The following is a 16,097-nucleotide window of genomic DNA, read 5'->3' as shown; positions in this document are numbered from 1 at the left end:
CGGCGACGGCTCAGCTGAAGGATCACCAGAAGGGAGGAGGCGGGAGTAGCAGCAGCGGGCGCTGTTATTAGTATAATAATTAGTTCTTATTTATCTATGTGTCCGATCCTATGTAATGATCTAGTAATGAGAAAATCGTGGAATCCTTGTTTGATCTATAATTCCTTTCTGTTGCCATGCAAATTGGCCGGTTTATTTCTATGGTTTTGTTTTGGATGACCTTTTTATTTTAAAGGGCCTTGTACATAACTTTTCATAGAGGATTCATGCACATTAATTAGGGTGCCATGTTAGCATTTTTGATGATGTGCTACAGCTTCTGATGCTGCGGCAGCAGGTTAATTGGCCTGGCAGTAGCAGGTGTAGCACCCGAACAAGTCATCATGCAACCGTAGAACTGCCCGATGTGTGGCATGCTGTCCTTTGAGTGATTATGTGTCCCTGCTTTGCGCCTAGGCCCTGCAACTCCCCAGCCACGCTGGTCGATCACGTGGTTCCCACGAAGAGCCGCCCTTTTACCCAGTAGTACAACGGCTGCTCGCGCCGGTTCCCAACGCAGCTGCCACCTCTTCCGAGGGGTGCCTGTTTAATGCAGCGTCAGTTCCACCCACGCACATGCCCTTATGCCCTTATGCCCGGCCCCTACCTTCGGCCGCCATTACACCATTGCGCGTCCCGTCGCCTCCTTCCATCACGCCCCCTTCGATTTCCTTCCATCTTAGCCTCCTCCGTCGCTCCAGCGCACGTTTTCATGGCAGCGAACAAGCAACAAACGTCGCTGGAAACGCTCCCTACGGAGCTGCTCACTGTGATCGCCATCCACCTCGTTGCAACCTCGGACCAGCCCATGGAGGACCTCGGCAGTCTACGGGCGACTTGCACGGTCATTCGCCGCGTGTGCGGCTAGCGTGTCGTCGGACGTCGCGTGGCATTGCTACGGTGCTGGGAGGAGATGCAGTGGAACCAGCCCGGTAGGTACTACTCCCTACTCCGTCTACTGCTTGATGTGGGGAACTCGGAGGCCTCCTTGCTCACAGGGATCCCAGACTTCTTCGGGGGATACCAGCCGTCCCTCGATCAGCTCTCCCGTGCCGCCGTGGCCGGGCTCAATGTGGTGGCAGATCTGTACACTTTGATGCTGTACAGGAATGTTGGCGGTGCCGCCGCCGATGACATGGCCAAGATGTACATCCGTCGCTTGGAGGGCGAAGAAGGAACGGCGACGAGCAGCAGCCCAAAGATGCTCCACAACCACGTCTGTCGGGAGTGCCGTGAGGACGCCATGTACCTCGTGGTGCGAATCCTATGGAACAACGTTGCGCTGCTGCTGGCACCGGGTCGCGGTGAATTCCCCTGCGATGGAGGCGGCTGCGGTTTCCCTAATGGCTACGGAGAAGATACGTTGTTTTGCAATGAGGACTGCAGGCTACGCCATGAGCTTGTGGCGTTCAAACGGAGACTAGTTGACTAATTCAGTCTTTGTATATCTATATGCAGCTGTGAATTATCGTTATCTTTTGCGTTTCTTTTGCTTGTGCATGATGTCGTCCAGGAATGGTTAATGTAATGGTAGTACTAGTGTTTGATCTATGTCATAGCGTCGTGTTTGATCTATGTACTAGTGGATGACACTTGCTTACATATTCCATGTTGCATTGTATAACCTCATTTTGCTTACATCGTCCCTTTATCGTTGTCAAGAGTATATGATATGCTAGGTACGAAAGCATGTGAAAGCTATCTTCATAATTTATACTGATGTGTCATGTCCACCATCACCATATCGGGGCATGTCATGTTTTGTGTCACCGTGTAATGTTAGGCTCCTACACAATTAAAATAATCGATCACTATGAATGAAAATCGTGCGGCAAAGTCTCATTAGGTGAGAGGTTTATATCCACCTCACACTAAAAACACGACTTCAAAGGAAAAATATCTTACAATGCATACTTTCGACTCACAGGAAAAATATTACAATGCATACTTACATTCTAGAAGGTTTTAGAAATTACAAGAGACTTCGACACGCGTAAGGATAAAATCATAGTAATGAATACTTGTAAAGAAGAGTGTGGAAGTTATTTACAAATATCTAACTCTAGAATTTTCTCTCATCCTTATATATCCTAGGCCCTGTAGTGTATCGATCCGGGGCAACCGCCCAGGGCCCCTAAAGCCAAGTATACTTGTATATTACATATAGCTTATGTATACTAAGTGACCAACTTAAACCAAGCAAACAACTGGTCCAAGTTCATCCAATCACCCATTCGGTAGTTCATCTCCACCGCCAGTCCATCCTTGCACCACCGATGACTAAGGAAAAAGATTAGCCCCCAACTAATTAGATTATTATTTAGTTTATTATGGTATATTCTTCCATTTTTCCTATTTCTTGTACACAAATTAGATCCAAATCAAAATTTTAATGTTGATTTAAAAAAAAACTCTAGTATAGCTGGTTAGATGTAGCAGCATGTATGCTATAGTTTTGACTTGTAAATATAGCACAAACCGCACAAATATCACCAGCTGCTATAAAATAAACTTGATGTTCTTGTGTTTTATGGGGCCTCCAACATAAATTTCGCCCCGGGCCCCTAAAAACTCAAGACCGGCCCTGGTAGCGAGGCCATCTCTCCCTGCCGCACCTTTGTTTTTTTATCAAGGCCTTATAGGTGTCCTTTCCTTCTTCGGCGAAGCTGCAAAGGCGCAAAAATCGACTTCTCCAACTAGTCCGCTGCTCCTCTCCGCTACGCCCTGCCCACTCCATGCCGCTGTTCTGGCTGCACTTCGGCCCGCGTACGTGCTCGCGGACGTGACCACCAGCCACCTACTCCGCCGCCGGGCTCGTCGGCCCATATGCCTCTCAAACCGGCCGCCGCAGGGCGCCGTGGCCGCGCGCCTGCGCCCCTCCGCGCACTACGGCCCTCACCTGCATAGCCCGAAGACGCACGCCCCGCTCTAGGCGGCCGGGTTCAGCACGGCGCCGTGGCCTCGCCGCGCGTGCCTCTGCTACAGTCCCCACTCACACCCGCCGCAGGCACAGATCATCATGAGAATACAAGGATGCGGATGCGCGCGGAGGAACTCACCGGACCGGAGGCCTTGCCGAAGAGGGGGGGGGGGCGCCCGCCGGCGCTGCCTCGTCGATTTCGTCAGGAGAAAAAGGAAGACGAGAATGGGGATTGGGGAGGGGGTTTTGCTTTTCGAAACTTGCCCGTGCTTTTTCACCTGTGGGGGATCCAAAGGTTGTACTTGTCCGGCTGCAGGCTGGCAAGGCTCAGGGTGGGAGCCGAGCTATGGAGAAAGCAGGAAGGTGTATTTTGCCTTTTTGCTTTTCTTCACCACCTGTCCACTATTGCTATTTCGTACGTTAATTTTTGTTCTTGCAGTACGTAGACCGGCAAGTATTTATTTACATCCCATCCAGATCGCTCTTGACTGCTTTCCTTGTGTGTGTTTGAGCCTTGTGGTGCCTAAATGAATGGATGGAATTCTATTACCACGTACCGTTTCAAAGCTCACATGAAATATAGATCTTCTTGGCAAACAAGAGGGATAGAGGAAAAGGAGACCAAACAACACAAATGAAATTCGGTAGTTTGTTTTTTTACTTTTAGTTTTTGTTTTTGTTGAGTGTGGAGATGATATCATCAGCATGCGATGATGGCATATTGTTTCATTTTTTTTTTCATTTGGTTTGATTTCAACTCCCAACACATGTAAAATTAAAGAGGGGAACCCTTACCTAGCACTCGTCAGTCGCGATGGCATGGTCAATCCGCCGCAGCAAGATCGTCGCTGCACTAGCCATCCCATTGATCCTGGCTAGGACCACACGCGCACTATATGAAAAAAACACTCGGCAAACCCGTCTCTTTGCCTAGTGTCAAAAAAAACACTCGGCAAAGAGAGGGCTTTGCCGAGTGTCAAAAAAGACACTCGGCAAAGAGGGGGGTTTGCCGAGTGTTTTTTTTGATACTCAGCAAAAAAATAATTTTTTCCCTCTTTTCACCTTGAAATTTTTTCTACTCCCCACATACAACATGTGGTACTTCATATTAAAATTTGGTATATTTTTGGATTTGTTTGCTATATTTAATTAATTAATTGCATTTTAAGGGAATTTTTGGTATAAGTCAAATTTGAACTGCAAGTGATTCAAATTATAGAATAAAATGCGTAGAAAAATGATATTTATGTTATTTAGCCCAGTTTGAGTCCTTACCCATGAAATGAAAAGAAATTTCAAACATCTTGTTCAGGAAACATAACCACAAACATGTGATCGAATGATTTTTAAATTCTAAAAAAGGCAAACGAAGTCGGAAAATCATGAGATTTGTCATGGTGTGATGATATCATACTGGAGGTTGTGGTAAAAAATTGAGAAGGTTTTGCACATTTTGTCACGTGCGATGTTTACAAACCGAAGCATCTCCGAAGAAGAATAGTAGCGTTGAGAAGAATTCGATTAGATTTAGAGTCAAAGTGACGGTCGAGATTTGATTTGACCACAAAACTTTTTTTATATGCAATAGAGAACATATATTGTTTCAGGTGTCATTTTGCTAATTTTTTGGAACTGTTGGATATTTTGAATAATGTATTAAAGGTAATTATATAATGTTTGCCGAATGTTTTTTCTTTTCACACTCGGCAAATATCTTTTTTCTTTTTCTTTGCCGAGTGTCCCGTGGGGACACTCGGCAAACGTCAACACCAAGTATTTTACCGGTCCCCCCGGCCCCTCGTCCAGTTCACCCAAGCCTCCAGCGCCCCCGACCCCCAATCCTTGTTCTCTATTGCATATAACCTAAGTTTTGTGGTCAAATCAAAATCTCGACCGTCACTTTTCCCTCCCTCCCTCTCCCTCTCCTGCCGGCGCCCCTCACCCTCCTCTCCCCTCCTCCCTCCCCGGCGACGGCTCGGCCCGCCCCTCCCGGCCGGATCTGGCGGCGGCGCGACCCCTCCCGGTCGGATCCGTCGGCGGCGCGGCCCCTCCCGGTCGGATCCGGCTGCTGCGCGGCCCCTCCCGGCCGGATCCGGCGGCGGCGCGGCCGCCCCTGCTTCCCCCGGCGAGGCCCCCTCCCCTTCCCGGCCGGATGTGGCGGCGTGGCGGGTGGCAGCAGGAGGCGAGGCGGCGTGGTGGCGGGCGGCAGCGGGCGAGGCGACGTGCAGGTGGCGAGCGGCAGCGGGCGAGGCGGCGTGCAGGTGGCGGGCGGCAGTGGGCGAGGCAGCGTCCGGGTGGCGGGCGGCAGCGGGTGAGGCGGCGTGGGGGCAGCAGGCGAGGCGGCTTGGTGGCGGGCGGCAGCGGGCGAGGCGGCGTGGTGGCGGGCGGCAGCGGGCGAGGCGGCGTGGTGGCCGGCGGCCGGCGGCCGGTGTTTTTGTTTTTTTTTATTTTGTCCGAAAATGTTTGCCGAGTGCTTTTTGACACTCGGCAAACCATTTGCCGAGTACCCGACGTTCGGCATTCGGCAACTCCACTGTTTGCCGAGGCGAAATTTGCCGAGTACAGTTCGCCGAGTGTTACACTCGACGAACTCTTTGCCGAGTGTTTTTAGGCCTTTGCCGAGTGCCTTGGGCACTCGGCAAACTTCGTGTTTCCGGTAGTGCACAAATCATTCTCGTAGTATTTGTGTTTAACGCAGGGCTAGGTATACCAACGAAAGCAGTGCTGCTTTTCCATATCTTACTTTATGCTGCGGTTTTTTCGTGCTCTCCGTACCGAGGAGATGTGGGAGCTGCAGCCTGCAGGCGGCTGCTGCTCTTCAGAACAGACCTGCTTGCAGATCATTCTTTTGGTGTTGTCCTTTTGCCGGTCTTTTATCTCTCTTCCGGCGATGCGATGTGCATTTGTGTCGCGCAGTGGAGTGCAGGTGCTCACATCGTAAAGGTAAAAAAATAAAGCAATCTACGTGCAAAATACGTGCAACTAGTTTGTTTAGTAGATCTATCTTCCTTTATTCTGCCCGTGTGCACTGGTGATTAATGACTGAGTGGTAGTACATTGTGAAGTCTCTTTATTAATTCTACTAGTTGTGTAATTATCGATCACGAGGGGTATTAAGGGCACGTACAACAGTTTAGACAGCTGCTGTCTATTTGATTTGCCATGTCAGACACAGACAGCCAAAAAGATAGCTTGTACAGTGAGCCGTCTATTTAGCTGTCTACGAGCTATTCAATTTATTCGTTGAAATGGTGATCAAGTGTACACTTGATCTTTGTAGCCATTTTGGTGCTCAATTGGTAGAATGCATGATATTAAATTAAATCACACAATATTTTAAAAAATATAAGTATAATATATATTTATATCAATAGGTACTCCAAATACATGATATGATTCAGTAAAGTTGCAATACCATTTACCAAATACTCTAAATGCAAATAAGAAATGAAACTGAACAACAATGCCTAATACTTTCACAGTCCACCATCGACACAACCCTTCAGTACACACGGTGCATTTCAGTTCACACAATATAAGAAATGAGATGAAACTACCATCACAGTTCACCATCACAATTCACCATCATAGTTCACCCTCGACACAAAAGAGATGACAGACTTAACAGAAACAAAATGCACTTGACAGACCTTAATGACCAGAACCTGCACTTGACAGCCTCTAGTACTGAACATACATCTTTCGTTCTTGAAAGGAAAGAACAGCTACTACTCAGTTAATTGCTGTGGATTGTAGAATGACTGTTACCACAAAACACAAGAGAGTTTAAGAAACACAATGCGATTAACAGGGCAGAACAGAATGAACGGGTCAAGGATCGCCGAATGGAAAGCCTCTCATCAGCCAATCATCGCAAAACCTCTCACTGGTCAAATGATGCAGCCATAGCTGCAGCTGGAGCCCCGGCGAACCTGATCAAGCTGTTCATCCCATCAACTCTATCTGCAGCCACATTGGCAGTGTCGCCATCGAAGCAATAAGCTGGCGCCTGCCACTTGGAGTCTTCCAGCACTCCTCCCACCTCAAAGCTCATCACATGCTGCTGCATCCCTGGGGAAAACGAGCGCACAAATCACCAAACTGCTGAATCAACCAAGTACTGCGGAAGTGAAGGAATTGAGACTGCAATCTGAAATTTGCGATTCAGGAAAGCAGACACTGCAATAAGGCAAGCACAATAACAGGATTTAGGAGCAATCCCCAATCAAGAAACTGGGGAGTTGGAAGGTTCTAGACTGCATCTGTGTACTGGGAAATCACAGAACTGGTAACTACCATTGAAGAAATTCCAACGGACGGGGCGGCCGGTGTCGATTTCCTCGTAGTACCAGATGAAATCAACCTTGGTCCACAGATGGAAGTCGAAGCCGTCGACGTGCTCGCGGCCGAGGTACACGGCGCTGTCGGCGAGCCAGTCGAGTGGCAGGATCCCCACGGGGAACTGCATGGTGCGGCAGGACGCGGAGTTGAACTAAAAAACAATCTAACAGCGGGGAGGAGGAAGGGGGGTAAGTAGTACTCACCCGCACGTACGCCGGCTTCTCGTCCTCGCTGTCGCCGCCCGCGGTGAATTCCCATGCGATGGAGGCGGCTGCAGCTTCCCTAATGGCTACGGAGAAGATACGCTGTTTTGCAGTGAGGACTGCAGGCTACGCCATGAGCTTGCGGCGTTCAAACGGAGACTAGTTGACTAATTCAGTCTTTATATATCTATATGTAGCTGTGAATTATCGTTATCTTTTGCGTTTCTTTTGCTTGTGCATGATGTCGTTTAGGAATGGTTAATGTAATGGTAGTACTAGTGTTTGATCTAGCGTCGTGTTTGATCTATGTACTAGTGGATGACACTTGCTTACATATTCCATGTTGCATTGTATAACCTCATTTTGCTTACATCGTCCCTTGGTTGTTGTCAAGAGTATATGATATGCTAGGTACGAAAGCATGCGAAAGCTATCTTCATAATTTATACTGATGTGTCATGTCCACCATCACCATATCGGGGCGTGTCATGTTTTGCGTCACCGTGTAATGTCAGGTCCAGTTTGGTGCTCCGGCTCTTACACAATTAAAATAATCGATCACTATGAATGAAAATCGTGCGGCAAAGTCTCATTAGGTGAGAGGCTTATATCCACCTCACACTAAAAAAACGACTTCAAAGGAAAATATCTTACAATGCATACTTACATTCTAGAAGGTTTTGGAAATTACAAGAGACTTTAACACGCGTAAGGATAAAATCATAGTAATGAATACTTGTAAAGAAGAGTGTGGAAGTTATTTACAAATATCTAACTCTAGAATTTTCTCTCATCCTTATCCTAGGTCCTGTAGTGTATCGATTCGGGGCAACCGCCCAGGACATATAGCTTATGTATACTAAGTGACCAACTTAAACCAAGCAAACAATTGGTCCAAGTTCATCCAATCACCCATTCGGTAGTTCATCTCCACCACCGCCATTCCATCCTTGCACCACCTATGACTAAGGAAAAAGATTAGCCCCCAACTAATTAGATTATTATTTAGTTTATTATGGTATATTCTTCCATTTTTCCTATTTCTTGTACACAAATTAGATCCAAATCAAAATTTTAATGTTGATTTAAAAAAAACTCTAGTATAGCTGGTTAGATGTAGCAGCATGTATGCTATAGTTTTGACTTGTAAATATAGCACAAACCGCACAATATCACTTAAACTTGATGTTTTTGTGTTTTATGGGGCCTCCAACATAAATTTCACCCTGGCCCCCGAAAACTCAAGACCGGCCCTGGTAGCGAGGCCATCTCTCCCTGCCGCACCTTTCTTTTTTATATCAAGGCCTTATAGGTGTCCTTTCCTTCTTCGTCAAACTTGTACTCAACAACAGGAATGTCTTCAAGCAACTCAACAACAGGAATGTCATCAAGCCGGAGCTGCAAAGGCGCAAAAAACGACTTCTCCAACGATATTGTTTGCGATAACGGTGACAGTGGCTGCTCTCAACTAGATGCCATTGTGGGTACCTGAAAGAAAACAAATAACTCGCATAAGCAAAAAAAAAGCGGTCGAAAAGGGCTATCAATGTAGCTACGGTCTTTTAGTCACTTTATTCCTAATCCTAAAACCTACAATCTTTGATAAAACATACATATGATAAATAGTGCTATTTGAATTAGTATCCGTCCACATTCGATTCCCTCCATCCCTAGTGGGGTACTCCAGGCACCAATAACATGCCGCTTCCTTCGACCTGGGCACGCGGACTTTGTACCCTGCTTCTTACTTTACTGTGTCCAATAGTCTAGCTCGGTTATGCAATCAACACTTAGTTTACCACTCTATTATGTTCAGTACTATGTGCACTTATTTTTCTTGTTAAAAAAAGGAGCAATGTGTTTTAACATTTTTAGAAGTAGCCACTTCTACTTTTCCTTTTATTTTACCATTCTTAAACATTACTTTTGTTGCAATACTAACACTATTGCAATCGGATATAATAAAAGGTCATATGCGTGATTGATACATGGCATGGTCAAGAGCCCAGGATATGATCATACGAGAAAGTTTGGTTGGTGTAATTTTGTTCTTTGGTGAGGATGAAGTTCGCTGCTGATCGGTTGCGTGCTTTTCTCCTAGATCTATCGCATCGTTTCTCTCTCGACGGAATGTGCATGCAGTTTGGCTGCAGGGACCACGTGACGTTGCCGCCACACGGCAAGCAACCTAACCCAAAGCTTTTCCTCCTTCCTTGAACCATTTTGCTTTTCGTAACAAACTCCATGCACGAGACGGTGAATGTGTTCCGGTGTCGGGTTCCCCAATTTTTACATCTTCGAATTTCTGGGGGTGAACGGTCACGTCGATCAGAAAAAGGTCACAAGTCACTATGCTTGCAGCTCGCCTGCACTTACCCGCAGAGATGCATCTTGCGGTCTCGAGACCAAATCCCCGCCGTCAGTCACCGCTCGGGTTAGCAAAATTGAAATCAAACCGTGGTTCTAACATCGGTGAACAGGAGGCGGCCTCCGTTGTTGGCATGGCCGTTGGCCAGCAAGCAGCTCCGACCATACCCGTTTTGATAAGGAAAAAGTCATTTTGACGTCCCTCATCCGAAGTCTGGCTTTCGTCCCTCATCCACAAAACCGGATATCTGGCATCCCTCATCTATCTAATTCATTTGTTTTTGTCCCTAGCTGGTTTTGACGATGGTTTTGCATACGTGGTAGTGGGTCCCACATGTCAGGGTAGGTCCCACATGCCGGTTGGCTTTCTTTTCCCCCTCTCTCTTCTTCCTCCTTCCCTCATCTTCATTCTTCCTCTCGCCGAGTACGACGGCGGCGGCGCCCTCGGCGTGGACAGCATCGATGGCCTCAACACCGACGAGCCACGGGAGGTCCCCAGGATCGCCCCACTCGTGCCGGCTCTGCCCACGGGCGGCGCCGTGCTCGCCCTGCAGGCCACGCTCCTCGTCCTCCGCCAAGCGCCCCCTCGCCGCGGCCAAGGTCTCCTCCTCCTCCGCCAACCCTAGGTCCAGCTCATAGACGCGGAACCTCGGTGAGCCAGCCACGGATAGCACGCTCATTGTAATACTCCTAAAATTTAGAAATATTAAATTGAGTGGAGTTTTGAAAAATTTAAACTTTTTGCTTGAATTGTGTGCCCATTTAAAAATTGGAAGTCAAATTCTATTCTCATCTAAAGCCTAATAAATAAATCCCAAATTCCATTTCAAAACTTGCGCTGGTGTGATTTGGATCTTTTCATATTTTATTTGGATCTCAAGTTTGAGTGTGTTTGAATTTTGAATCTAATTTGAAATTCAAACTAAATATAAATCTAAACCTAAATCTAAATAAAAACAAAACCTAACCTAACACCTAACCTACCCAGGCCGGCCCGAAGCCAAACTGGCCTGGCCCGTCTCACCCCCTCTCCCGCTTGCAACCCAGCAGGCCGGCCCGCCAAGCTAGCTGCCAGCCCGTTAGGCCGCCTCCGCCTCTCCCTTTCTTTCCCTCGCATCAGCTTTTTCCCCTACCTCGCGCCGACGCCCCTCTCCCACCCTAGCCTACCGCCTGCGCCTGCGCCGCTGCAGCCTCGCTGGTACCCAATTCCGCGCACCTCCCTCACTCCGTGACAACGCGAGGAGAGTCCCGCTCCCACGTGCGCACCCCGCTGGCCCTAGCCGCGTGGCCCGTGACCCTTCTGAAACCTTCCACGACGGGGAAATCCCCACCGTGCCCTTGTAGACCACCGGCCTGCACCCCGCAACCCTAGCACCGGGCCGTCAAATGGCCGCCACGCCACCCTTGGGCGCGCCCACCAAGGATGGACAGTCGTGCGAGCTCGAGTGCCACACCCGCAACCCTAGCCTCGACCGGGGCTATAAATACCCCGGCCGGCCACCCTCTCCAACCCACCGTCCAAGCCCAGGGATTCTCCCCTTGCTAGCCGACGTCAGCCCAAGAGTGAGAGGAGAGGGGAGGAGAGGAGGAGGAGGCAAGAAGAAGAGAAGGAGAAGAAAGAGGAGCCACGTCGGGAGGAGCCGAAGTAGCTGCCGGCCCCGTCGCTGACGCACCGCAAGAGAAGAGCTGGAGCCACCGCACCACCACCACCGCCGCCAATATACTCGCATCCATGCCGGCTAGCGATTCCACCGGTTAGATAACCGATACACATGAGGTTTCTGCAATAATACTCTATGCTGTTGTAGCCTGACGAACTAGATTGAGGATGACACAACCTTGCATAGTTGACTTGCTTGAAGTTAAGCATGTGTTTGGATAGAGGGTTGAAATGGGTTGGGATGAGTTCAACCTAGATGGACCAACGTTAGGATAAGGAGTCTCATGTAGGTTGGGTTAGTTGGATCCAAAAGAGAATATACCTTCTAGATTCGAGTTGGATTGATTTCACCAAAGCGAGCAAACCATTCCAACCCACTTGGATGCCGTCGCTCCTCCGTTTCATGCGGGCACATGATCCATCCTCCAGCTCAATGCAAGGTGGCTCCAACCATGGCAAGCCACACATGGTGGATGGTGCTGCGCGATGTGGCGTAGGGGAGGCAAGGGCGGCCAGCTCAGGGGTGGGCAGAGGCTGACACGGTGGAGGGCGGCGACCGGTGCCAAACACGAGGTAGGTCCAACCCACCCAAAAAACAGAGTTGGTGCCAACCCATGGACTTGATCCCCAAACACATTCTAATTACTTCCCAGCTCTGTTTATGCATGCAACTTTAAAATGCACGAGCATGCATGTAACGCCCGGCAGGGGACTCGATGTAGCATAGTTGACTTGCTTCAAGTTAACGATATGCTAGTTCTACTTGTGCACGCTGGGGTAATAACATGGATGAACATGTAACGGGACCATAAGAGAGCCACTTAATGATTTACCGAGACCACGGCAGGTTTGATTATAGTTTAGCGAGACCTCAAGAAAATCACTTTATACTTTATTAGGACTAATGTGAAGGAATCGCGATCATATATATAACTTTATCTGAAACCTGAAGAAGAAGATATTGTTAGAAAGGAGGTTTTGTAAGACTCGTAGTGATTATATATTCCAAGTTGCAACAGGTCTTTCTTTTCTGTCAGATTAAGCTTATCAATAAGATCTATAATTTAGAACCAACAACTACCAAAATAACAAAAATACTGGTACAACACCGATCGATCGTGACTTGTCCGAAAAAAAAATGCAGGAAGATGTGCGTATCATGAAGGATATGGGGATGGATGCCTACAGGTTTTCCATCTCGTGGAGTCGAATTCTTCCAAGTGAGAATGATGAATTGTTCGGACTTGCTGCAACGCCATGTTTTGCACATAACCCTGTTAATTGGGTTGGAACCCAAACTGTAACCCTACCAACCTATTCTCACAAATATATAAATTTAACTCACCCCAAATCAAACTTCCACCTTCACACACCATACCACCCCAAACTTTTCAGTGCATAAGTTATACAAACTGCTTGCCAAATATGGTTACAACCCAATAAGAACCTATTAGATAGCTACTAGTAGTCAAACAAGTTGCAAAGATCTATGTTACATATATATATATATATAGGTTGTTCACGCTTGCTTGTGCTTGGTTGCTCCCTAGCTGGAGAGACGAGACGACGACCCAACTGCCGACCAGACCCTGGTTGTTGCCATCGTCCAACCCTGATGCTTATCTCCTCACAGGAGCTCGGCGAGTTGCGTTATCTTTTGTTGGCCACCAGTTTCTGGTTCTTCTGGCCTTTGCTTGTCCATGTCATTCTCACTTTGCTCCTGCACCTGCCAAATGCCAATGCACATGTCTCATACCTGCTTCAAGTGATCCACAAGTCGCTGGACATGAAAACATGGGTGCAAATAGTCTTTCAAAAAAAAACATGGGTGCAAATAATCTTTCAAAAAAAAATATGGGTGCAAAGAAAGCCACAGGTAGACCGTCATGTCTATCTGTGCAGCTGCTTATGTGGCTCGCATGCACAATCATGAGCTTGCAGATGTGCGGCTCCATGAAAATATTATCAACATGCCCCTAGGACCAGAATTAATTGAACAGATATACATCGATGCTGTCCAAGTATGAGACAGCGACACCAGGTAATTTGAGATATATATACTGATAGGCAAGAATTTGAGAAAAAAGAAGCGAAAACAGCACATCAACTAGATTACAGGCTTACAGCTAGATTTACAGCACATCAATTTGCTTTCTTAAACTGGATTAGGCACGTGTTACAGGCTTACAGCTAGATTTGCACTGTCATAAGTAGGATAACAGGAAAAAAAATAGCAAATGATGCAGTATATCAACTACATCCCCTAGGCTAGTACATTCCAAAGGCACTAGCATTCTTGCAATATGAGCAGATACATCAAAAATAACTTGTTTGCTACTCTGCTCCATGTTGGTCAGTTAAGGTCTGGGGCGCAACATTGAAAACAAACAATGCACTTTCAGCAAGAACTGAAGTACATTAATTTAGCTACGAAGTCAGTAAAAAAAATCTGAATGTTGACAGGTTAGTTGATGAGTGATCTATCAAACTTAAACTTTATATTCTAAAATGGACTGAATGGAACCTCAACTAGAATTTTTCAGACAACAATATCTTTTTCTTTACTTTTCCTTTTGCACTTACTTTTTAGCTTTGCCAGAAATTTCACAAATTTACAACAATAAAGAGCATGCAGCTCTGAGGAAAGGATGAGAGCTTACAGTTGCTAGGATCCAGGAAGCCAATGGCCACAAGAGCTCCAGGTCCCACATGAGCCAAGAACTTCCTCCATTTTGGCTGTTACCACCAACAAAAAATAGCTGGGGCAGAAACAAAAAAGGGGACTGAATTTTAACTGAAAACATGGAAATACTTCAAAGAAATAAGGTTTTCTGCTAACATGGTAATACAAAAGTTAAAGCATTTAAAAGAGAAACCTCTACGCAACAGCATCCAAGAATTCAGTCCATTTCACTAGTCTGATGGAGTGGCAAAGATGACCATTTCACTAGTCTGATCTTCACTAATTTGTTGACCTGCAATATAATGAGCATATAGTAAGTAACAGAATATGAACATGGAAATATGCACACATGCCAAAACAGAATGAGGGTATACCTTCATTGTCTGCATCTTTTTCCTTGAATAACCAGTCTTTCCCACACACAAGGGCTTCTAACATCTCTGGAGTTAGTGAGCTTCTTGACTCCCCAAGAATCCTACCTCCAAGACTAAAGGCTGATTCGGAAGAAACGGTACTAAGAGGAATGGCGAGGAAATCACGTGCCATAACTGATAAGATCGGGAACTTCTCAGCATGTGCCTTCCACCAAGCCAAAATGTCAAAGTTTTCAATGTCTTCCACACAATCTTCTTCAAAGTAGATGTCAAATTCAGATTTTGGTGGACGAGTCTTTCTTCGACTTGACTTGAAGTTTGCAAATTCTGATCCTAGCTGCCTTTTCGCAAGCACCGGTGAGCCCACACAAATGCTGCCCTCACTTGAATATGTAACAGAGTATGCATTAACTCTCCTCAAGCGTTGCTCATACTCCAGGAAGTATTTTTTCATCCAAACTAGAGCAGCATCAACACTTGAATCAATCTGATCTATATTGCTACAAATCTTCTGGTAGAAGAACTCTGCATATTCTGCTTTTCCCCTCGGATCTAACATTGTTGCAATAACAATTCCAAGGTTGACATCATAATCCTTTTTATTTCTGCGAGGAATAGGCTGGTTTGACTCATCAAAATCTCTACCCCAATACTTTTCAAACTTGATCCTCATGGCTGCAGCCAGGTCTTGTAGTGCCACACTTGTCTGCCAAGAAGGGTTATCCAAGGCATCCCGAATTGAAACAATTAAAGGCAAGAACATGTATGAAGTTGGTTTCCTATGAGCTGATATTGCTTTTGTAGCCTCTTCAAAAGTTTTAAGAAACTTACAGATTGAATCAGCTGTGCTCCATTCTTGTTCATTTGGAGGAATTTCTGCATGTTGATTTGCATAGCTATTCAGGACGGTCTTGTACTTGATTGCTTCTGCAACCATCTTGAAGGTGGAATTCCAACGGTTGGGTATGTCAAGAGCAATACCACGTTTTGTTGGAAGACCATTCACTACTGCAATTTCATTAAAAGCTTGCATTCTTGAGGGCGAAGAGACAATGTGCTTCAAGAGCTCCCGAATCTTCTTTATCCCCTCATGAATAATTTTCATCCCATCTTGAACCAAAATATTCAGGATATGCGCACAACATCTCACATGCAAATGTGCACCCTCAAGCATCAACTCATACTTGTGAGTATCTACCAACAGGTCACATGCAGTGTTGTTGTTACTAGCATTGTCCACTGTGAGAGTAAACAATTTGTTTCGTATGCCCCACTCAGTCAAGCAACTAACAAGTGCTTCTTCGATAGCAAACCCTGAGTGTGGATATTATCTGACAATCATTGCGAACAGTTTGTCGTCCCACAACACTTAGAGTTGGCTGCATGGACTGAACCCATGGTTCGAAGTATGGATCCTCAAACTTGTTAAATGGGATTTCAGCATGTATGACAAACTCTATCATACGCTCACGACTAAACTGAGGGTCAAACACAAAGTTCTCTATGGGCT

At 46.5% G+C, this 16,097-nt stretch overlaps 2 protein-coding genes across 4 annotated transcripts; both read right to left on the bottom strand.

Annotated features, from left to right (window-relative positions):
• Window positions 1–6,691: 6,691 nt before the first annotated feature.
• Window positions 6,692–7,461, bottom strand: LOC111257990 (uncharacterized protein At4g14100-like). The gene is made up of 2 exons (XM_022828652.1): window positions 7,256–7,461; window positions 6,692–7,030 (listed from the first exon to the last, which is right to left on the bottom strand). Exons 1-2 carry the CDS (start codon window positions 7,425–7,427, stop codon window positions 6,843–6,845), a joined length of 360 nt encoding a protein of 119 aa, XP_022684387.1. The 5' UTR covers window positions 7,428–7,461; the 3' UTR covers window positions 6,692–6,842.
• Window positions 7,462–12,847: 5,386 nt separating this feature from the next.
• Window positions 12,848–15,865, bottom strand: LOC111257984 (zinc finger BED domain-containing protein RICESLEEPER 2-like). Of its 3 annotated transcripts, none has more exons than XM_022828593.1 (3): window positions 14,588–15,865; window positions 14,191–14,505; window positions 12,848–13,310 (listed from the first exon to the last, which is right to left on the bottom strand). In XM_022828593.1, exons 1-2 carry the CDS (start codon window positions 15,759–15,761, stop codon window positions 14,444–14,446), a joined length of 1,236 nt encoding a protein of 411 aa, XP_022684328.1. In that variant the 5' UTR covers window positions 15,762–15,865; the 3' UTR covers window positions 12,848–13,310; window positions 14,191–14,443. The 3 variants fall into 3 exon arrangements, with proteins under 3 accessions (XP_022684328.1, XP_022684329.1, XP_022684327.1); XM_022828594.1 differs by having other exon boundaries at window positions 12,848–13,286; XM_022828592.1 differs by having other exon boundaries at window positions 12,848–13,256.
• Between the last annotated feature and the right edge of the window lie 232 nt (window positions 15,866–16,097).

Source organism: Setaria italica, chromosome VII (genome assembly GCF_000263155.2).
Source record: "Setaria italica strain Yugu1 chromosome VII, Setaria_italica_v2.0, whole genome shotgun sequence".
NCBI classification, from domain to species: Eukaryota; Viridiplantae; Streptophyta; class Magnoliopsida; order Poales; family Poaceae; genus Setaria; species Setaria italica.
The sequence above is the reverse complement of the archived record's forward strand: the minus strand, read 5'-3'. Positions and strand labels throughout refer to the sequence as shown.